The 22,206-nt window shown below is 48.4% G+C and overlaps 8 protein-coding genes across 8 annotated transcripts; 4 read left to right on the top strand and 4 right to left on the bottom strand.

Moving 5' to 3' along the window:
- Positions 1–977: 977 nt before the first annotated feature.
- Positions 978–3,137, bottom strand: BJX67DRAFT_145617 (aspartate kinase). The gene is made up of 4 exons (XM_071024727.1): positions 2,852–3,137; positions 2,703–2,783; positions 1,360–2,609; positions 978–1,299 (listed from the first exon to the last, which is right to left on the bottom strand). The coding sequence occupies exons 1-4, from the start codon at positions 2,998–3,000 to the stop codon at positions 1,202–1,204; spliced, it is 1,578 nt and encodes a 525-aa protein (XP_070885309.1). The 5' UTR covers positions 3,001–3,137; the 3' UTR covers positions 978–1,201.
- A 629-nt stretch (positions 3,138–3,766) lies between these two features.
- Positions 3,767–6,344, top strand: BJX67DRAFT_372725 (DUF1671-domain-containing protein; the record flags this gene model as incomplete). The annotated part of the gene is made up of 8 exons (XM_071031283.1): positions 3,767–4,138; positions 4,216–4,680; positions 4,742–4,773; positions 4,830–4,984; positions 5,045–5,253; positions 5,560–5,742; positions 5,870–6,018; positions 6,143–6,344. 8 exons carry the CDS (start codon positions 3,767–3,769, stop codon positions 6,342–6,344), a joined length of 1,767 nt encoding a protein of 588 aa, XP_070885310.1.
- Positions 6,345–6,405: 61 nt separating this feature from the next.
- Positions 6,406–7,316, bottom strand: BJX67DRAFT_372726 (non-canonical purine NTP pyrophosphatase; the record flags this gene model as incomplete). Its single annotated transcript, XM_071031284.1, has 6 exons — positions 6,406–6,474; positions 6,548–6,609; positions 6,667–6,703; positions 6,767–6,911; positions 6,991–7,064; positions 7,152–7,316. 6 exons carry the CDS (start codon positions 7,314–7,316, stop codon positions 6,406–6,408), a joined length of 552 nt encoding a protein of 183 aa, XP_070885311.1.
- Positions 7,317–7,705: 389 nt separating this feature from the next.
- BJX67DRAFT_388732 (type V myosin) lies at positions 7,706–13,140 on the bottom strand (the record flags this gene model as incomplete). The annotated part of the gene is made up of 7 exons (XM_071034393.1): positions 12,636–13,140; positions 12,437–12,569; positions 12,195–12,384; positions 8,277–12,135; positions 8,150–8,223; positions 7,876–8,090; positions 7,706–7,815 (listed from the first exon to the last, which is right to left on the bottom strand). The coding sequence occupies exons 1-7, from the start codon at positions 12,768–12,770 to the stop codon at positions 7,706–7,708; spliced, it is 4,716 nt and encodes a 1,571-aa protein (XP_070885312.1). The 5' UTR covers positions 12,771–13,140.
- Positions 13,141–13,145: 5 nt separating this feature from the next.
- BJX67DRAFT_146793 (uncharacterized protein) lies at positions 13,146–13,722 on the top strand. The gene has a single exon (XM_071024730.1). It carries the CDS (start codon positions 13,287–13,289, stop codon positions 13,578–13,580), a length of 294 nt encoding a protein of 97 aa, XP_070885314.1. The 5' UTR covers positions 13,146–13,286; the 3' UTR covers positions 13,581–13,722.
- nap1 (histone chaperone NAP1) lies at positions 13,146–15,489 on the bottom strand. The gene is made up of 4 exons (XM_071029378.1): positions 15,167–15,489; positions 14,385–15,095; positions 13,996–14,333; positions 13,146–13,930 (listed from the first exon to the last, which is right to left on the bottom strand). Exons 1-4 carry the CDS (start codon positions 15,366–15,368, stop codon positions 13,880–13,882), a joined length of 1,302 nt encoding a protein of 433 aa, XP_070885313.1. The 5' UTR covers positions 15,369–15,489; the 3' UTR covers positions 13,146–13,879.
- Positions 15,470–16,297, top strand: BJX67DRAFT_356327 (uncharacterized protein). The gene has a single exon (XM_071029379.1). The coding sequence runs from the start codon at positions 15,727–15,729 to the stop codon at positions 15,937–15,939; it is 213 nt and encodes a 70-aa protein (XP_070885315.1). The 5' UTR covers positions 15,470–15,726; the 3' UTR covers positions 15,940–16,297.
- On the top strand, positions 16,278–22,115 carry BJX67DRAFT_356332 (putative P-type ATPase). Its single transcript, XM_071029380.1, has 22 exons — positions 16,278–16,645; positions 16,698–16,737; positions 16,793–17,329; positions 17,382–17,720; positions 17,770–17,904; positions 17,962–18,028; positions 18,075–18,206; positions 18,258–18,607; positions 18,660–18,805; positions 18,856–18,963; positions 19,016–19,328; positions 19,425–19,578; positions 19,630–19,962; positions 20,008–20,090; positions 20,140–20,274; positions 20,331–20,563; positions 20,620–20,743; positions 20,791–20,836; positions 20,901–21,051; positions 21,105–21,256; positions 21,315–22,001; positions 22,066–22,115. The coding sequence occupies exons 1-21, from the start codon at positions 16,554–16,556 to the stop codon at positions 21,599–21,601; spliced, it is 3,957 nt and encodes a 1,318-aa protein (XP_070885316.1). The 5' UTR covers positions 16,278–16,553; the 3' UTR covers positions 21,602–22,001; positions 22,066–22,115.
- The last annotated feature ends 91 nt before the right edge of the window (positions 22,116–22,206 follow it).

Here is a 22,206-nt window from a genome sequence, read left to right on the forward strand (position 1 = left end):
CGGTGTTGATGCCGGCGCGCCTGGCTGCTTCGTATGGTATGGTTACGACGCGTCTGCGTCACGCGACTTGAAGCGGGCCCAGTCAACAGTTCAGAGGATCGCGTCTTGTCTGGCCATGACAATACATCATGCGTGGATGGCAAGGGATACAGGCTATTCCTCACATGGACAATTCAACCTGGCGTCGGGCCCCAGACCCCGTGCCAGCAACTGACTCCTTGCCATGCAATGATTCTCCACTTGGAGCCATCGGTGTTGGCGATCTTGGAAGATCCTGGACAGCTGAAAGATTCATCGTTTCAAAGAGGAGTGGGCGAAGCGACAGAATATTTTATCTGAGATTATCGGCCCTGGAGCTTTCTCCTTGTCACGGAGACTACCACACATCCCCGCTTCAGTGAAAAATCAAGAAAGCTCATCTTCGGGCCAAGAGCTGTGGGCTCACTGCAAACACCACCAGTCCACCACATGTTTCAGGAACACAAGGGATGGTCAGTCACTCCCCTTCAGGCACACAATTCCCCAGGACGTCGGCCCCCTACCTTGCCGGAAAGGGGTCCTCGTCCAAGTCGAGAACCCTTCCAACACAAAAGCCAGGAGCTTCAACAAGGGCGGGCGAACTCGCTCCACTATCCTCTGCTGTCCTGGACTCCGTAAGGAACAAGCGCCGGGGACCGTGGCTGGGGCTTGGTTGGATTTCCAACCCTCCTCCTCATAGCCCCGCAACAACCCCCAAAACCCAGGAAGTCCCATCCTCGATTTTGTGCAGAGTGTCGTTCCGCACCGTCGTCGACAGAGTGGAGAAATACTCAAGATCTCGTTGGACAGGCTTCATGGGCCAGATAATATACCACCAGATTCAATTCTAAAAGTGAATGCCAAATAATCAGAGCAGCAACAAGGATCAAAACACATGCTCTCTAAAGCAGGCTCAAAAACAACCAAAGAATAGAGAAATATATCCTCGAAGTCAAGCCAATGATAGAAGATTGCACACCAGAACACCATTATGCAAAGAACATCGTGAACCCAAAGTTGAATACCAGCCACCCACTTCGTATCATCGCGAAACATGCTGAACTGCAGCATTCAAGGGCAATAGATATCCGTGACAACAAGATTTCTTCGCTGAACTGTACAAAACATCAAAGAGTTAGCCAAGTCATGGAACGAGGCCAAGGGACAGTGATGCGCCCTTTATTTAATCTAAGAATGTGAATAAGCTTGTATGTATGATATTGAGCGCACGATCTGCATCGCGTTCCTCGATAACACAGGAGATATTGATCTCACTGGCGCCTAAAACAGATGACTAGTTTAGCCGTTGGTCAATGATGAACCAAGCGTAGCGATGCTTACCTTGAGAGATCATCTCAATATTGACGTTGTTTTCACCAAGGGTCGAGAACATCCGCCCAGCCACTCCAACCATATTCTTCATTTGTTTGCCGACAAGGCTCAGAATCGCCATTCCAGGAATAATATCAACAGTGCCATATCTCTGGAGGTCGTTCAGTGCTCCTTTCAAATCCTCATCAATTATCTGATATTCATCCCTCCCAACACCGTTCAGAAGTGGTCGTTCTGAATGGAGTGCCATCGAGACGTGAACCTCACTGGTAGAGATCAGGTCAATCGACAATTTCCAGCGGTCAAGTACAGAGAATATCCCAGCAAAAAAGCCGTGGGAGAGGGAGCGTTTGTTGGAATGCACATTTATAACGAGAATATTGTGCTTGATGGTCACGGCAGTAGGACGCTTCGGGCGCTGGAGAAGGCTCGGGCTTCTTGTACGAAATAGTCTCGGGTCGTGGCCTGGAGTCGTCCTTTCCAGCTCATAGGTAGAATCGGGGAAGATCACAGTCCCATTTCCCTTTGGGTTCATAACGTTCTTAATCCGAATTGGAATCTTGGCACGGATGACTTGTTCCATCGTAAAAGGGTGGATCACCTCCGAACCGTAGAAGGTCAATTCAGCGGCTTCCGCCGGTGTAATAGCAGGTAGAAGGCGTGCGGTGGGCACTTTCCGAGGGTCGGCCGTGAATATGCCGTCGACTTCCTTCCACACCTGCAATTCCTGAGCATGGACGCCCACGGCGACCAACGCCGCACAAAGATCAGTATAGCCGCGGCCAATCTGGTCAAGAAGACCGCCGGGAATCGTGCCGAAGTACCCCGTAACAACGGGAACTTTGTCCTCGCAATTGTGGATCTTGCGGCCAAGAGCAGCCGCAAGGTTGTCATAAAACCCTTGATCAAGCCCCTGGCTTGATATGTGAAAATCAATGATTTCGGAGAGATCCACATAGACTGAGTCTATGCCTCGATCCTGAAGAAATGCAGCCATGAGGCGGCAGCTTAGCTTCTCTCCGGTACTTATAACTTTGTCGACGCAACGCGCACTTATTTCCCCGAGTGTCTGTGCAGCCTCCAAGACCTTAAGAACCCTCTCGCATTCGAAATCGATCTCCGATCGAAGTTGGGCTTTCAATTCTTCAGATCGAACCTGAGTCTCCACCATTTCGACATGCTCCAACCGGACTCGCTCAACAAATGTGAGGTACTGCTTCGATAGAGAGTTTTCTGCATCTCGCGCTGCTCGTAGTAAACTATTCGTAAGGCACACTGTCAGTTCGTTGAAAGATTTGGCAAACTGTGTAACAATCCCCTCAATTCTGCCATCACAGTGGGGTGTGACTCACCGGTTGGTGGTGCCTTCGGTTTTTGTAGAACTGCTTCTCGCAGAGCAAACCACGGCGACCTTTTGCTCTATTAAGCTCGGTCTAGGTCTCCGAGCGGTATTAGTGGAATGTTCCTTGTATTGGGGTGGATTCTGGGGCAGCAAACGGACAAGACGACTTGATCAATGATATTGTGAGCAAACTTCCCGACACTCGTGCCCCCAAACTTTTGTACTACCCAATTGCTCTTTGCGGAGCTTTTCGGTGAGTAATTTAAAGTAGATATTATATCCGGATTAGATTGCAAATGGCCGTTCATCTTGAGATGGCTATGTCGTAGGGGTGTTCCAGTTCTCAAGCAAGTATGACTGCCCGGCAATGGAATTTCTTTTATATGTTGCCCGGCGGGGTTGCGAAAACGGAGGGCTTTTTTTTATTTTTTTTTCCCTTTCTCTTTCCGCCTTCCATGTGGGGAACCTTCTTTTGGAACAGCCCGAGAGTCCGCAAACTTTCCAGATTTCGAGACCCGATCAGACCTCGGCACAGCGTCGGGGCTTCCACAGTCCATGACTGGCAAAAAAAATAGATAAGGCTGGTGTGCCTGATCCAAGGCGTCCTTCGGCGCAGGCGCCTTCTCTTGAACGCAAAAAGCAAACTTAAAGTCTGAGGGGGATCTTTGATCGGGACTCGGGTGGCTCTGGCGCTGGGGCTGCCAAGCTCAGATATTCTCTCAGGGTTTGGACCAATAACATCCTCCACCCGTGATTTTCCAGCCTGGTGAGGCTTGACATGCATGCGCCGGGAAGACTAGTCTTTGCACTTGCATGTCAGATTTTATACCGACCTCTACTTCAGTGTGCCGAAAGAAAAACAGAGGTACAGTCTCCTTCTCCTTCCTACTATTTTGCATCTGGCACTGTTTTACTTCCTACCATTCTGAGCGGTTTCATCCCCATTCTCTCACTCTCTTTGGAAGCAGGAAAACGGCTCAGCACTACCGCTAGTCGACAGGTTATCTGAATATGGATCTACAGACTCCAGATAGTGTAACATGCCCATTCTATTCATTCTCTAACCCGGACAACATGCTTGTTGCTGAACATGTACAAAACTGTCATGCTGAGAAGGGCCCGCGAGCCGAGTCTGAGGCAACACCCCGAATCACGCCCAGACCTGCGTTTGAAAGCCCAATACCTGCATTCCTCAAGCCCAAGAGTGATCCATGTCGCAAGCACCCGAGCTTTCGGTTCCGCGCTCTGGGGGTGACAGAATTTGTGCAATCAACCACATCCGAACAGCCTCCATTCCGATCCCCGCCGCGGAGTGAACACATCGGGGACGAGGTTCAGACACATAAACCTTCGGGGCAACCGCTTTCATATAGCGATAGCGAACGAAGCCCATATTTCTGGACACGCCCAAGCAAGACGCCCAATGAAAGCATAGAGCGACTCGGTGTGCGTTTCCCTAAACACTCCGTACTTCATTTGATAATTCTGTCACATAATTCTACTGAAACTAACGCCTCGGCCAGCGTGCCGAGCTAGGACCATATGCCCATGAGAAGAAGATGCCCTCATGGCTCCTCAGGATGCTTGACAAAGGCAACACAACAAAACTGAAGAGGATCACATCGGAAGGCCGACTATCTAAGCATGTGATAGTTGAGAATCAAAGTGTCAATGCTATCTCAGCACTTGCTCACCTGTGTGGACGGGATAAGTCTATCCAACGTGCTTTCCTTTGCAGCGCTCACGTTCATCAAATATCCAAATTACCAAGAGAAGGGTATTTTTGTGGATACAGAAATATCCAGATGCTGGTGTCATATTTGCAAGAGTCTCATAGCCCTGGGAGTGACCACTTCTCTGACGCGCTGCCTACGATTCTGCAGCTGCAAGATATGATCGAGAATGCATGGGATGTGGGATTCAACAGTGGAGGGAGGACTGAAACCGGAGGTATCAAGGGAACCCGGAAATACATTGGCACATCAGAGGTAAGACCATTGCCCGGAAACTTACTCGATCTCAGTGTTGCTGAGCCGCTTTTGCATCCAGGCGCAGGCGCTTTTCTTAAGCCTTGGAATCGGGTATGCTCATACCCCAGATTATGGGATACCCGGTCCTTACTGCTGACATCCAACAGATGTGAAGCAAGCAGCATAGGGAAGACAAATGAAATGCCCGCGTACAGCGCTCTACTCACCGGCGTCGCCGCTTATTTCAAAAGCGCGTGTCCCTTGAATAAAACCGGGAAAGTAGTCCTGACGAATTTGCCACCCATATATTTTCAACACCATGGTTCGCCCACCCTCCTGAATACTGGAAACCCTTGAAACTAAGACCAGACTCAAACTGCAGGACATTCTATGACCATTGTTGGTTTTGAGATCCGGGAGAAAGGATGCGCCAATCTCCTAGTGTTTGATCCGGCTCGCAGAATACCATCTGCGATTAAACATCCCGCCACTCACAGTATCAAGACCTCTGAACCTGGTCGAATCCTCAAGGGATACAGACGAGGTGTGGCCTACTTGAAAAAGTATCAAACGTTCGAACTTCTGAAGTACGTACGCTGCTCCTCGTTACTACCCGTCTAACTGTTCTAGGCTATCTCCCCCTGGGATATTGCAAGAGGACTAAGTCGCTATCGGCAGCTCCGTTCCAAACCGTAAGTAATATGGTCTCGCCCAAAGCCTGGAGTCTCTGAATTTTGTCCTTTTGGACGCCGCTCTTCAGCCATCCGATTCGGTGCCTGGGGAATCAAACCCCACCTGAATTTTTTCTTGGCATTTGAAGAATCGACCAGGAATCCGCGCCAATGACTGGAAAGATCTTACTGATCTGAAAACCTTGCTGTCATTAACCCAGGAAAGATGCGGTCTTCTCCCAACATAATTATCACAGGCACCCCCGGTGTCGGCAAAACAGTGCACTGTGAGCAACTGGCACGGGATACAGGCCTGCGGCATCTGTCAATAAACCAGGTCGCGAAAGACCGAAACTGCTATGATACTTACGACGAGGAATTGAAGACCTGGGTAGTGGATGAGGACAAAGTACGTCTCTCTATGCCCCTCCGTCACCTCTTCGCTCTGGGGTGTGGAATCGGTGGAGAAATGTGCACTCTCTATTCTCAATTCCTTTTCAGTTCCCTTAGACTGACTTTAAGTCTCCGATTTGCAGCTTCTAGATGCGATCGAGGATGAAATGCTTCAAGGCGGCTATTTAATAGATTGGCATGCATGCGATCTATTCCCAAAATCATGGGTCGATCTTGTTGTGGTCTTGCGCTGCCCATCTACATCCGTTCTTTATGACCGTCTCAACTCAAGGTACATAGATTCGACATCAGTCTTCATCCTACGCACGCCTCTAGTATTTATGTTTCGCCGCGATTTTATCACCTTCCCAACTGCCCCCGTCCTATTACGTGCAAAATCTCTGACAAGCCAACAGAGGATATCATGAAACAAAGCTACAAGAAAACTTAGATGCGGAGATCTTCGCAGTTCTCCTCGAAGAGGCCCGCGAGGCTTTCGACGAAGAAATCGTGGTTGAATTAAACAGCGAAGAAGATGACGATGTAGAGAACAACTGCGCGAGAGTTTCATCTTGGGTAGAAAATTGGAAGAGCGATCAAGCGAAATTTTCAGATTGAACTTCTCCTACCAGCCTGTATCATAATGCTATCATATCCGTCGGCATTTGTTCGTCCAAGCTCATGGCTGTTGTTCAGCTAGCCACTGCTGTAGCTTAACTAAAGCTTTATATCGATGAGAAATGGTATTCTGTTCAAATATTAGGGCGGAAAGAGTAGGGGCAAAACGTAAGGGCCGAGGAGATTCAATGGGGAGTAATTACCTTCTCACCTATCGACATCTCTGCATAAGTCTTCCCTTCATATTCAAAGATAGGATCCCACCCTGGGCGGAGTGCTCAGTCAGTGTTGTAACTCATGTAAAGCAGGAGCGTTGACGTACCGAAATTGGCCGGGCCCCTCGGCCTCACGATAGCCCCCTGCAAAATGAGTATCAGCCTCTTTCTCATCTCGAATCGGTGACATAATCCCCTGATACTGACCTCTGTTCGTCCCTGAAAGATGACAGGTTCCAATCCAGGGCCTTGAGAGAAGGCAAATGTGCAAACAGCTTCGGCGTCCCTTGTATCGAAGGAATCAAGGATCTTGTTCAGGCCCTCATGACCCAACGCTTCGAGGAACGATTTGCTAGGGTGGACTTCTTTAGCCTAGAGGGAAAAGCATAGAAAACAATGTTACCCAGCACCATCGAGGGATGGATCCTTACATATATGGCCCAGGTAGACCTTTCAAAGCACGGAACTCAAGAGCAGTATCTTCGGTCAAGACTGGCCCTCCCACCTGCATACTGGTTTCAGAAAAAGTCTCAAGTCATGGCACGTCGGATTTTCACCAATGCAACAGGCTGTTTCTCAATCCTCTACTTACTACTTTCGCTGCGTGTCTGCACTTTTCCTTTGCAATTTCTTCGATAGTACCCTGTATTTCGGGCACATCGAGTGTTCGGTTCTCGACCTCGATCACGCTGCCCAGTATAGCTCTCACCTCTGCCAGCTTATTTTTGTTACCAGTAATGAAATCGAGACGCCCCATTGTTGTTGGAATAGAGTATGAAGACAATCTGGTCCCTCGTGCCGGTGTGGGAGATTGAGGTAGGGGCAGCGCACCGTGGCCGACAAGGATGTGCAAGAGGAGAGAATATGACGCTGCTGCCCCCACATCACCATGACTACTTTTTTGGAGTCAGGTCCCAAATCTCACCTCAAGTGCAGAAGACTGGAGACCCCAGATTATTCAAATATTCCTGATGGACAATGCCAAAAAGAAAAAAAATGCCTCTCGCCCATATGACGCATACAAAATGTTCAATTATATATTCAACACCATGGTATTTGTCCTCGAAAGCACTAATCCAGCTGGCTCGCAGAGCCTCTCTTTGCCGCGATTCTAAAAGACGGCAACGTACTACACGTAATGCAATTCTATTCGGCAGGCACTTCGCCATTCTCTGGCGTCTCTGGCTTGTCTTGTTGGGCCATTGCCTGCGCTGAGACGATTTCGGCAAGTCGTTTTAATCGTGGTGTTTGAAGCCCTTCGCGGGCATGCAGTTAGTATGCCGTACAACGCTTAGCAAGGATTTGGAAGCACTTACAAGAAGGGGTGTAGGTTTCCAAAGCTGTGATAACCCGAGGTTCAGCGATTTCATATGGGCCGCTGTCTTCCATGTCTACTGGGGTTAGAAGAAGCACATCGCTCTTCTCCGTGACACGAGAAGCCACTGCTTTCATGATCTCGCCATTAATGGGCTGCTCATAGTCGGCCACGAGGTACTGATTTAGAAGCTTTTGGATTTGATTCGGGGAGAGCCTAAAGGTTGAAGCGTCAGAACCAGCCCCTAGAAAAGACTTAATGCGGCTCAATCTTACATCCAACAGATGTCTTGAATGATCTCAATGTCATTCAGCGTAGCTTTCTTCAACTGAAGAAGTTTGGTTGCTTGCTATGAGATCATCAGCATTCGAGATAACCAAGCATAGTGTGGTGCGAGCCCACCATGAGATGTTCCAGCTGCAGTGTCCCCTCCGGCATATCATGACTCTTGCACCATTCCTCAATGCGGGTTATGTTATAATTAATCTGAAGGCCCCGCTTCCAGGAAAGGAAGTTTCGTCTCATGAGAAGGTCGTTAAAAGCCGTGACACCAACAAGGCGCAAAAGCTCCGTTACAGTCTGAGTAACAATGGTATCTTCGAGGTAAAAAGCTTTCATAGCCTTGTAGACGTTATTCAAGAGGCTGAGAAGATTGTCCATGCTATAAGCGGGGTTGTTGTTTGACGGCAAAAGCTTTCCAAGGAATCGACTTGTCTCATTCGTAACGAAGCCGGGAAGAGATTGGGACTCGATAATAGCGGGGACAATCATCTTGAAAAGCTTCTTCTTCAAAACCTTCATCCAAGTGTGGTATATGTTGAACTCCAAGCTTTCCAAGTCATGTTTAACGATTTCAAGAAGGCGATCGTACTCGTAGTTATCGGTTTTCTGCGCTTCATACCAATCCTCGGCCAAAAATACGAATGAAAGCATTTCATGCACGTTGGAAAGCCAGAATGCACCAGGGTTAATGGCGTCCTCGCCGTCGTGCTGCATGACCTCCTGTTGTATTGACTGCATGACATTGGCCAGAAAACGTTCGGATTCTTTGACGAAACCATTATTCCACATTTCGGAAGTAACGAGATTGATCAAATAAGCCGGGAAGAGGACCTCCTTTTCTGTGGGCGGAGGCGTGGAGTTGGGCGCTGGTATCTTGAGATTACGAATCAAACCCATTGTTACTTCCTCGTTAAGCTCGTCCTCTTCAGAAAGCAAAGTCTCAAGCTCTGCCTCAACAGAGTCGAGTCCAGAGGAAAGTGCAGCGCCTGTGAAATTTTGACGGCCCAAAGCGCTCGGCACTGCCATCGATACAGGTCGAGGGTTATAAGCCCCACTGAACCGATCGGTGTCGATCCTCTCTGCACCTGCGCTGCGTCGTTTAGGTTTGGTCTTTTTCGAAGAGACCAGGTTGATGAGCCCATTCGGAGGTGGCGGAACGGGTACACCATTTTGTTGTTCTCCGTTCAAAGCTTGCAGAGGTAGGGTCCTCTTCGCAACCTCCAGCTGCTCCTCAAGGTCAAGAACCTGTTGGCGCAAAGAGGACTTTTCGCTCTCAGCCTCCGCGTTGACTTGTTTCAGCTTCTCGAGTTCCTGGTTTGCGGAGCGTATTGATTCACGAGAAATCCTCTCCTCTTCCTGGAGCCGCTTGATAGTCGCTTGTGCATCAGCATGGTTCTGTTGCAACCTATTCATTTCCTCCTCCAAAGCTGTCAATCGAGCAGCAGTTATTCCTGCCTGGTTGGCCTCTGCTTGAAGCTCTCTTGACCGATTCTCCAATGCGTTATGACGACTCCTCCAAGACTTCAACTGAGTCTCGTAATTCTCGAGTTGCGAATTGAGAGACTTGTTCTCGCGTTTTAGAGATTCCAAATACTGAGTTAACTCGACCACCTTATTTTCAAGTTTGTATGAGATCTGTTTCAAATCCCTGGCTTCTTCTCTGAGGGTCTTGTACTGCTTTCTCGCCTGTTTGCCTCTCCAAAGATTTTGGACGATGATAACCTTTCGACGGTACTGCCGCCATGCACGCAGTTGCCGCCAGGAACGGAAGGTACGTTGGATGACCTGGGCTGCATTGCCGTGAATCGTGTCCAGAATATTCCGCCGGCAAAGGAAGCCCTTTGACAGGGATTGAAGGAGAATGACGTTGTCTCGAATCTGGTTGTACTTTTTTCTTTCTTTCTGGCCCCTCCATACCCTTTGGATGGTCGTGGCAGCCTTGATTTGACGAATTTCTGCCGCATGCTGCCGAGCAAGGAATCCCCTGATTAGAGACTGACTGGCAAGAATGGAAGAGCGCGCTTCCAGATATCTGCGTCGGTAGTACTTGCACCGCAGATTCTTCTGTATCATTGTCGCGCATTCGTTCAATCGCGAAGTCCTAAGGTTTTCCAAGAATGCAAGCATACCAGCCCTGAAAAAAATCTTAGTCAAGCCCAATTGGTATTTGTCGTGCTTTTTCTGAGTGGCGTTACCAAGTGCCTTCTGTAGGATGGCATGGCACATATCTTTGATCTCGGATGTCCACTGCGACGAGTGGCACAGCATGTAGTATCGAACAGCAAATTCCTCGTAAGTCCATCGAGTAGGATAACCCGCTGTGCTGATGCGAACCGTCTCAAGAACGCCACAGGCCCTTAATTGATTGAGTACCATTGGTCCCTCAATTTTCCAGGCTTCTTTCGCTTCGTTGGGTTTAATGCACCGAATATAGTGTACGTCAGTTGAGTTAATCGTGCCCATGAGTTCGATCAGCGACGATTTGAATATTCCCCCGAGCGTCGGTTTGCGATTAATAGCGACACCAATTTTTCGGCCCGGCGCATTAACCGGTTTAGATGAAACAGCAGCAGAATCCTTTTCGCGGACGGCGGCAGCAGTATCTAAGACTTGCTTCATGAAATGGTTAGACGAGTTCCGCAGGATCTCCATGTGCTCGTCTGGAACGGTGTCACGGTTTTTCTCAATGAAACCGTCTGATTCGTATGTCACGTCGACGGCATAATGGCATATCGTGAATGCTGATTTTCCAAATCTGGGTTTTTTGTAGAATTTCTGTTTATCGGCGGCGAAATTGTGATGGAGTTTGGTAACGAATTGTTCATCAGCACCCATGGGCAACCTCGATTCTTCGTCTAGAAGAGATAGAATCCCCAATTTTCCCTCAATTAGGTCAATGCACGGTTGATTGTCTGAGAAGTCAATGAAGGTCCAATCAATCTGCTCTCGCACATATTCTTCCTGCTCAAGTTTGAAGACATGCTGATTGAATTCCTGTTGCAGCTTTTCATTGGCGTAGTTGATGCAAAACTGTTCAAAGGAGTTTTTAGCAAAATGCTCGAACCCATATATATCCAATACACCAATGAACGAATTGAATTTGCTGAGGACCTGATCGGTCGCTAATCCCCGGTTGATTTTGTCCACTAGCCAATCAAATAAACTTGAGTATATGAATTTGGCTACTGAATCCCTCACGACGATTGCTTGTTGTTGCGTCAGGTTGGAGGTAATTTTCTCTCCTCTTGTAACAAGCTGTTTCTTGACTATCCATTTGGCAAACTCGTTGGCGTCGATTCCAAGTATCTCACACGCCCGAGAGAGCGAGGGTTCGGAGGATGAAAGAGTCGAGTCAGTCCTTGTTGCGGTGATTTTAACATTTCCTAGGTGTAATAGAGCCGCAAGGACACGGAAAATTTCCGATTGCGTCTCCTCAGACACGCCAATTGTTCCTAGGGATTTCTTGGTCGCAATGAATTCTGCCTTGTCGTCGACCCCATCGATTGTAGGTGTACCACCCTGATTGAGGTAGTCAAATTCTTCAATAGAGGCAAGGCCGAGCTCCTGCTTTTCCGAATCCGTGGCCCCAGCCACAAGTTGGTAGAAGATGTGATAATTGCGTTCCTTGAGTGGCTGGAATACCAGCCGCGACCTCTCCAGCAGGTACGTCCTTATTTGGGCACCAACAATATTTGTCTTGTCGTCAAACATGATTTCAATATACTTTCCAAATCGTGAAGAGTTATCGTTGCGCGTAGTTTTGGCATTGCCAAAGGCTTCCATAACCGGGTTTGTGGCCAGAATTTGTTCTTCGGTTTCGCTGATTGCATCGGCTCTGTTCGTGGTATACTTTCCGGGATGGTCTGAGGATTCCCGAGTCGCAAAATATCGCATGATATATTTCGCGCTCACCGTCTTTCCAGCACCAGATTCGCCGGAAACAACGATGGTTTGATTTTTTCCGTCCCGCAACATGTCGCTACCGAAGCACCCTCAATAAGCGACGTTTGAAAGCAAGGTAAAAAAGTCACGACTTACCCAAACGCCTCCTCTGCAATAGCGAAGAGGTGGGGTGCCTGCGACGCGCGGTGCTTCCCAGCATACACCTGAACCATCTGTGGCACATACAGGGAATCGACTCGTGCAAAAGGGTTTGTCGCAATTAGCACAATGCCACTATAAGTGTAGATTTCTTTCTGCGCATATCGTAATTTGATTGCCTGTAAGACTATAAGAGGGTTAGCCTTGACTCGGCTGTTTAATCAGGATTCCAAGAATACCAGCTGGCTCATTTAGATGGGACAAGTTGGTGAGATCTTCGCTTGCTTCAAGCATAGCAGGGTTCATTAACGGTGGTAAATTGGGATTGTTGTCAACCTGCAACTCGGTTTGCGTGGTTTCCATCACTTTGGTCTTTTGCAAGTTCATCGATCAGTCCAGTTGCACCATACATATTCAGGAGCGGTGACATGGACAAACCTCGCCATTCTCCAAAACGAAAACAAGGCGAACTTTGTCGCCATCAACCAGCTTCTCCTTGACCTCGGAGGCTACCCAACCCTCGGTCGGCTCGGGTTGCCAGGCCCTCGTTCCAACCTCGTAATTATGCGCCATCGGGACCACCTATATCACTACAGGCTCGAGCGAGGTAGCAGGATAGTGCGTTGATTGTTCAAAGGGCTCCCGGGAAAGGCATATAGAAGAGAAGGATAAACAACAAGTAAAAACCTGCCCCTCAAAGGAAACAAAAGAAAAAGAAAAGAATTGCCTTCCAGGGCACTTGCTAGGAGCGTTTTGTGTCGCGGAAGAGAACTACCATGTTGGACCGAAGCAGAAATTCCAAGGGTGATGGCCAGACTGCCTAGCTGTCCGTCAAGGAAGCCCCTGAGCCTCGAAGGACACCAGTGGCTGAGCCGTTCTCCACCCGTGGACACAGCTGGTTACGCCAAGAGGCAAGACATCCACCACCCCAGACCAGTCCCCAACCCCGATGGTTTGCCTCGCTTGAGAATTCTGGTCCGTTTTGTCTCGAGGCGTTGGCCAACCCGTCAGTACCGCACCGTTGGCAACAAACCTTGAGGCTCTATTTTATTCGGGATACCTCGGAGACAATAGCCATGGTCCGAGACCATGACCCAAGATACGCGGGCCGACATACACAAGCGTGGTATAGGTGTCTCCCACTTGCTGAAATTACAACGGATAATCCCAGGATTAATCTTGACTTGGTCCGTACTTGTGAACATATTGCAACTTGTTGAAAGGTGGGTTTGGGGTGGGGGGAATACAATCCATTTTGTAGCCATGGGGCCCCTTTTATCATGCAATTTTCATTACATTAGTACTATCAACGCGCGTCCTCAAATCAATGAGATGAAAGTACACCTACTCCTCGCGCCACCAATGACCTCAACATTAAGATAAAAAAGAGGAAAAGGTAAATGAAAGGTCGATCTGCGAACGAGAATTCGGCAAAGGCGCGTCCGCCGCCAGCCTATCCATCAAGATTAAAGGGTCTGAGTATGTTATACACATACTTCGTCTGTTAAAGGGAGGATACGTTGCTAGACAATGTTGAAAAAGAAAAAGAAAAAGAAATGACCCGAATGCGCAATCGCGGACGAGAAGCGGAAAGAATAGAGAGCCCGCCATCTCAAGCCAACGTCGCCAAATTGCGACACAAAACAGTCTCTTTGGTATCGCGGTCTTATATCGCTTTCGGCTTAGCTTTGCTTGCACTCGGCCGCTTCCTTCTTCGGCTTGGAAGTGCCATCCTGTCTACCATCAGCATTTGTGGACCAAGAGACGAAGCTGGTCTACTAAATAGTTGGGTACGTACCTCCTCATCAGAATCGTCAACATCTCGATCAGAGCCCCTATCATCCTCGTCCTCGTCGTCCTCATCGTCGTCCTCGTCATCAAACTCGTCGAACTCATCTGGATCTACGTCGTCACCCAGTTCTTCAAATTGAAGGGCCTCGCCAGTGAACCAGTCGATAGCTCGGGGTATAAGCTTCTCTTTGATGTCTTCTCCTAGTTGATAGTCAAGCTCGAGGCGCTCCTCGATATCCGTGGCAACGGTATCATCATCATCAGCTGGGGGCTGGGGGGGGGCGAAGAAGTTGAAGAAAGACTCCGTCGGTACGGTAATCTTGACAACACGTGTCTGTTTTGTGTCTGCTGATGTGTTAGTCAAGATTTCGCGAGCTTTTGGCCTTTTCAACTCACTTTTATTCCTCTGTTTTTTGCTTTCCACGCGAACAGTGAGGTCTTTCTCATCCTTCCAATCAATCTTAGTGCCTTCAGCATGATCGTAAATGAAATCGCCCCCGTATCCATTCTCTTCCTTGTAAAAGTATGTTTTTGAAATTGTTTTGTTAGTGAAAAATTCATTTTCGGCAAATTCGAAGATAAGTCTGAATCCTGGGCGATCAAGATACTCCATGCGGATATCCGTAAGATGCTTGAGAACTTCTTCATCCCTGTCAGTTATCATCTCGGCGAGCGAAATCTGGTTCTTCATTGCAGAGAGCCAGAACTCTGGGATACCGGCGGTAGGAGACTCCTCCTCATCCTTCTTTGACTCTTCATCCTTAGCAGCATCAATATCCTCTTCCTCCGCCTTGCCTGCTTGGATCTCAGTATCAGTCGGCTCGGTACCCCCGTTGACGATGGCAGCACGTCTCTCGTAGAGAGGAGTAAATTTCGCAAAGTACTTCTTTTCCAGTTCGAGGACCTCTTCTTGGAACTGGGCTTCCAGGTTGGCATGTTCCTTCTGGATACCCTTCAACCCCGCGACACGACGACGGACGGACAAAGGTAAGGATTCAATGTACCCTGAGGAACGGCCGACAAGAGAACCAAGCTTTCCTTGGATCATAGATACAAGCCCTGGGTTTCTTGCAAACAAAGAAGCTGCAGTGGCATGGTCAAGAGTTTCTATAAGTTGATGAGAGCTGGTTAACTACCTCCTTTCTTCAATGCCGGATCCAACTTGAGAAGAAAATCACCTTCTTTTATGCTGGTCACTCCAGGTTGCTGAGCGTGAGAAGAGATTGGTGCATTATTCGCTGGTGTGTTTTGGGGTGTCCTGCCAAACTTGTCAGAAATTAGGAGATGGCAAATGTGTTGACGAAGATTCAGGAAGCAGGGTACGGTAACATACGGGGCGACAGGGAAATCTGCCTTTTTATTCCTGATGGGCTCAGACATCGTAAATAATGGGTCAAAGATGATACGGAGGCCTCAAAAAGAGAAATATCCGTTGAGGGGTTGTCGGGAGAAGGATGTTAAAGAGTTGAAAGAATTTGATACGCTGAGATTTTGGGGGTCTGGAATCAGGCTTGGTGGGATCTTTAGCGCCTTTGGACCGAGGGGCTTGGCGGGACACAGGACCTTGAGCACCGAAATCTTCAAGCAAACTCGGGATTGCTCCCCGAGCCTGTCCACTTTCTCAACAAATTAGTGGATATCAATAGCAGCTTATCGCAGCTTCCATTTGTAGACAATCTCCTTGATAGTAGTTAAAGTCTAACGAATCGTTGGGAAATGCTTAAGGGGATTACGTGCCATGCTCATATTGTCATCCAGGTTGAGGATAAGAACTCCTACTCTGTACAGGGCACTACGATTGAGCTTTCGGCCATTTGGGAAACGGCAGGGAGGACGGATGTCGTCCAGGTGCAGGTCTTTTTCCGTAATTGCATCCTGCCTCCGTGCTGCAGGGACGAGAAATGATGAGTTACAAAGACACGTAGCCCTCCCTCCAAGTATTAAAGCTTGAAGGTAACCCAACCGCTGAGTACTTTTTGCTGCATCGTTTGAGAATCACAAAGCCACTCCGGCCGAGCATGCTCGATGTTATATCTAGATGTCATAGCTGTCTGAAAAGTGTGGGGTAGTTTAAATGGTGGCTTTCGAGTCTTCTCCTGCGGGTGGCAGCTCAAAGTCCAGGAATGATTTGAGTGACTTTCGATTCGGCGACGACCACTGGACGTCCCAACTCACCTGTGGACGTCATACCAAGGCACCCGGAATGATCATACTCGTCGCGACAGACATGGTACTCTTCTGAAATCCACATGAACTGGAAGAGACGCTCACGAAGAAGTAACGCAGTGGCCTTTCAGAAACCAAAGGAAGGCTTCGGAACGCTGGACGCCCAGTCCCCACTAAAAGCTCCTTTCAAGCTCCGTCACGTGTTGCTAGTACATCTCGATCTGGGAGATCCTCTTTCAGCCAAGTTCATGAAGCTCCGTGAGATGTAGCTCCTCCACCTTTTAGTGCCACGCTGATCATAAATGAAGACATGTTAGGCAGCCGGGTGTACTGAGACAAGCTTTGTCATGCGGTGAGGTGGGAGCGGCAAAGACAACACTCTCATTCCGGCGCTGCGAAATGGAGCACTCATCCTGCTCGACAGCAAACATTCGGTCGTCAGATCCCACTATTGTCACAATGGCTCGGCGACGCGACTCAATGAGAAGCAGGTTCTTCGACCCCAAGAGTCCACATACCCCGACCTAACTAATATCAGTCTAGTTACAGTATTGCGACGGATGTTGGAATGGCTCACAGTGAGGTACATAACTATAGGGTACAGCCCTTTTTTTGCAAAACACTGACCTCCTCTACAGATTTTTGATGGACCAATATCCGAGAGTATCCCATCGAGTATCGCTTCGTTTTCACGCCGCCAGGTTCGACAAGATTCCATCACTAGCTTTTCACATCACCAAGAGCATGAAGATACGTTTGATTGGCCTCGGAGGGAGGTCCGGGACCTAGAAAACGGGTTCGATGATCTGTCTGCCGGCGAGATTGATGACACAAATGAATCAGCGAAGTTTTCGTATAGGTCGGGACAGTCACTCTACCGTCGAAGCTCCGTCGAAGATCCGCTGCTTGCACGACGCTCATTGTCTGTAGGGCCTGCTGATCGGGAATGGAAGACCAATGATAGAGTCAAGCAAGAGATTAATATCGCTTCGGAAGATTCGATAATTGCCATCACCGGCTTCATCACAACCACGTTTGGTGTTTTTCTATATTACCTTCTATGCGTGCTCACTTTTGGTTCCGCTTTCCTATTGTTTCGATGGTTTCCGAGATGGAGAGTACGTATTCTTGGTAGAGCGTCGCCCTTGGGTTCATGTGGCTGGGTCGTCGTTGAGGTAAGTAATCTGCGCCCGTTTCAGTGTATCCCACATTTCTTAACGTGCGAAGGATCAATGGAAGCAGTTTAGCATATGTGAAATCTGTGATCAAGCTTACGGACGGCCTCTCTCTGCTATTTTCGCTGACTACCGATCTCCATTTGACGAGGATAGTGACGCAACCGTTGAATACTTGAGGTATTTCAACTACAGGTACCTCAAGTTCTTCTACCACCCTTTAGAGGACAAGTTCCTTTTAATCAGTGGATGGAAAGATCCGTCGTGGATAAATGCGAAGTCGATGAGGGCTGGCCTCAATGCTGAAGACCGTGATAGTCGTGAGCTGATTTTCGGCCTAAATGTCATCGACATCCAACAAAAATCGCTGTTCCAACTCCTTGTTGATGAAGTAAGTGCTGATCCAAGCTCACGACTGTCTAATATGCTGACGAAGACAGGCGTTTCACCCTTTCTACATCTTTCAACTTGCCAGCCTTCTTCTTTGGTCTCTTGACCAGTACTACTACTATGCTGCTTGCATATTCATTATTTCGGTTTTCAGTATAGGAACTACAGTTGTGGAAACTAATGCGGTAAGTGATTCTCATAACCGATCCATGTATCCCCAGTCTCTTACTCTCGCTCTCTAGACTATGACACGCTTAAAGCAGATGTCGCATTTTGAGTGTGACATCCGTGTCCTTAGAAACGGATTTTGTTAGTACACCGTCTGAGTTGTATGAGCGGTGTTGACTGTTTCTAGGGAGATCTGTCACGTCTCGGGAACTCGTTCCTGGCGATGTTTTCGAGTTCTCCGATCCGTCCCTTAACCAGGTTCCCTGTGACTGTATCTTACTGTCTGGGGACTGTATTGTGAATGAAAGCATGCTCACGGGTTTGTAATCAGAGGCCCCTGTTGTGCTAATATAGACTGAAGAGTATCTAGGGGAATCCATCCCAGTTTCAAAGACGCCTCTAACAGATGATGTGCTTGATTATCTTAATCTTAGCGCTCCCTCGGTCCACCCTAATATTGCTAAACACTTTCTTTTCAACGGAACCAAAATTATAAGAGCACGACGCCCGCAGGGAGTTGACGATGATGACGCTATTGCGTTGGCAATCGTCATGCGGACGGGATTCCAGACTACCAAAGGCTCCCTTATTCGTGCGATGCTCTTCCCCAAACCTTCGGGTTTCAAGTTCTATCGGGACTCGTTTCGTTATATATGTGTCATGGGCATGATTGCGATCTTTGGGTTTGTAGCGTCGTTTGTGAACTTTATCCGACTAGGTGTAAGGATCGCCATCCTTGTTTTTCCGATGTTCTTTGACTTATATTCAACAGCTTTCATGGCGCCTAATCATCGTAAGGGCTCTCGACTTGGTTACAATTGTTGTACCACCAGCACTACCAGCTACACTAACGATTGGGACTAATTTTGCGCTGTCTCGATTGAAACGCAAGAAAATCTTTTGCATCAGCCCCCAAAGGTGTTCATCTTGTTGATCCTGTATGGGTGTCAAACTAAAATTCTCTCTAGGGTCAATGTGGGCGGAAAGCTCGACCTGGTGTGCTTCGATAAAACCGGAACCCTCACTGAAGACGGTCTGGACGTCCTGGGATTGCGAATAATGACCAATCGGCAAGGGTTTGACCTCCCGGCACGGAGGCTCTATATACTGGTGGCTGATTTGCAATAGATTGTCAGATCTTTTATCAGATGTGTCATCCAAACCTGCTCCCGAATCAGGAACTGATCCAACGCAATATCTCGAGAAGTGTAACACCATTGTCCGAATTATGGCAACGTGCCATTCTCTGAGGGTGGTAGACGACCAGCTCCTAGGTGATCCACTGGATGTGAAGATGTTTCAATTTACTGGTTGGACTTTTCAAGAGGGTGGGGGTCAGACGCCTGAACACCAAAGCTCTGAATATGAAACGATTGCTCCATCTGTTGCGCGGCCACCCAGTCCCACTGCGTTCGCCAATAATGATCATGACACGATAAATGTGAGCTGGATTTTTTTTTTTTTGATTCCTGCGCGTTGAGTCATGCTCCAATGTTTGTCAGGGTGGTCCGTACTAATATTTTGTTTGGATCATTAGGGAGCAGTCGAACTCGGCATCTTACGGGGTTTCGAGTTCGTGCCACAGCTTCGACGCGCAAGCGTGATTGTACGCCAATTTGGTGAGAGTGGCGCCACCGTGTTTGTAAAAGGTGCACCCGAAAGTGTGAAAGATATCTGCCTGCCGGAAAGCCGTCGGTACCCCATGTCTCATCCTTGACGCTGTGAACTAACAGGCTGCACAGTACCCCCAGATTTTGAGGATATTTTAAGCCACTATACCCACAATGGTTATCGTGTTATTGCTTGCGCGGCAAGACACGAACAAAGATTAAGTTGGATGAAGATCCAGAAAATGGCACGCAAAGATGCGGAGTCCGGCTTGGAGTTTGTGGGCTTCATCATCTTCGAGAATAAACTGAAACCGAATTCCACAGAAACAATTGCTGAACTGAACCGGGCGAACATACGAAACATTATGTGTACGGGCGATAACATACTTACCGCCGTCAGCGTCGCTCGGGAGTGTGGTATCATACGCCCTGAAGAACTCTGCTTCATCCCACGCTTCATAGAAGGTCAGTCATCCTTGCCATAGCCCATGCCAGGACTAACAAACCTAGGCCATCCCCATGACCCTAGGCCGTCTTTATGCTGGGAAAGCGTTGGGGACCCAAGCCTTAAACTCGACTCCCGTACACTCATGGTATATTACGTTTCGTATCTGTGGGGTTTGAGGAGCTAACGATGCCTAGCCATCACTAGACCTTAACGGGGTCGACCTATCTGTTCCTGGGGCCGTCTGCAGCGCTCGTAAATATTCTCTTGCAGTCAGTGGCGATGTATTCAGGTGGATTTTGGATTTCGAAGATGAGATTGTTTTAAAAAGAGTATGTGTTTTTCAAACCTTTTGGTAAAGACTCCACGAAACTGATATTTAGCACAGATGCTTGTTCGCGGAAATGTGTTTGCGAGGATGTCTCCCGATGAGAAACACGAACTCGTTGAAAAGCTTCAGTCCCTCGACTATTGCTGTGGCTTTTGTGGTGATGGCGCGAATGACTGCGGGGCGCTAAAGGCTGCAGATGTTGGTATTTCTTTGTCAGATGCTGAAGCCTCTGTGGCTGCGCCTTTTACCAGTCGCCTGTTTGATGTTTCTTGTGTCCCTACGCTGATCAGGTATTGCTCTTCGGACTCTGAAATCCAATACGATCAGCTAATTCTGGTACTTGCAGGGAAGGCCGGAGCTCCCTGGTTACAAGTTTCTGTTGCTTCAAGTACATGAGCTTATATTCGGCAATCCAATTTGCAACAGTAAGCTTTTTGTACGCATCAGCTTCTAACCTCGGAGACTTTCAAGTGAGTTCTTCCAGGTATCGACCAGCATTCACTGACAGCAGTTCCAGTTTCTATTTATTGACCTTGCTCTTATACTACCAATTGCTATTTTTAGTAAGCCATTCTATCAATTGCTCAGTATGGTTTTGAAGGGCCGTTGAGCTCACCAGTTTCGAAGTGGGATGGACCGCCCCCTACCCTACACTTTCTCGGAAGCGACCAACCGCGGACCTGGTCTCGCGCAAGGTCTTGATTCCTCTACTCGGGCAGATCACAATATGCATCCTAGTCCAATTGGTGGCCTACAAATCAGTCCAGTCGCAACCATGGTAAGTCCCATTCGCGAAATACCTCTGGGGGCCACCTGCTTACTCTTTCGCAGGTTTCAGGCCCCTGATATAGAGTTGGGAGAGGATAATAATATCGAGAATTCGGAGAACACAGTTCTATTCTTGATATCCAGCTTTCAGTATGTACTCGCCAGTGTTGTACTAAACGTGGGACCCCCGTTCCGAAAGCCCATGGGATCAAATGGTAAGCAATATTTCTCATACGCCTAGAATACCTCGCGTCAATTGCTGACAATGCCCAGCGCCGTTCCTTGCCGTTATAGTCATAGACTTAATTCTTTCATGCTACATGTTATATAGGCCTTCAGGATGGGTTACGCAGGTCATGCAATTGACTCGCCTATCGGACGCCTTCGCGACGTGGCTGCTTGGGCTCGCTCTCGCAAGCTTTCTGTTGTCTTGGTCGGCAGAGCGGAATTTATTTCCCCAAATTGCTCGCATACTCGAGCGGCCAAAGATGCTATTGCAGCCGGGCTACCAGAAACAGCGCCGCCAGTATAAAATCCTGCTTGATGAGATGGATACATAGCCTAGGGTGGCTCGGTCGTTCCAGAGAGACCCTCAGTTCAGCGATGAATCTTGTTACACTTGAGATAGACAAGGGTGAACACAAATATGTTATGAATATCAATTCATTAGAAAGTCTGATGTCGTACTACGGTATTTCGCACTTTCATGGAGAAAGACAGTCGCCCAGCTTTGGCCTTCGCTCAATGATCCCACGGGTGCTTCCAACCCAATAGAGCAGGCCCATCCTTCTTCGCTCGGTACATCAGCTGTATAACTCAGAAACCGCACGGTTAGCAAGCGTCGTAGTAGAGAAACTGAATAGCATACAAAAAACCACATGCTGGCGCCAAGGGCAGTCGCAGTAAAGCGATAGATAGGCCGGGCCGGGTGAATATGGATTGGATGGTTGGCCGCCATGTCTATGAAGCGCGTTAGAAATAGGATAATTAATTTTGCCGCGAACAGGAGGGCCCAAACTCGTACCTTCGTGACCCAGGGAATCGATACCACTGGAGGAGTTCAAAAGCGTTGCGGTTCTGTCGGGAACTCCGAGTCTGTTTCGTTCAATTCCGGTCAGTCAACGACATCACGTGATCGTAGCGTCACGCGCTCTGGATGCTGGAC

The sequence above is a fragment of the Aspergillus lucknowensis genome (assembly GCF_044049455.1).
Source record: "Aspergillus lucknowensis strain CBS 449.75 chromosome Unknown BJX67scaffold_26, whole genome shotgun sequence".
Taxonomy (NCBI): Eukaryota; Fungi; Ascomycota; class Eurotiomycetes; order Eurotiales; family Aspergillaceae; genus Aspergillus; species Aspergillus lucknowensis.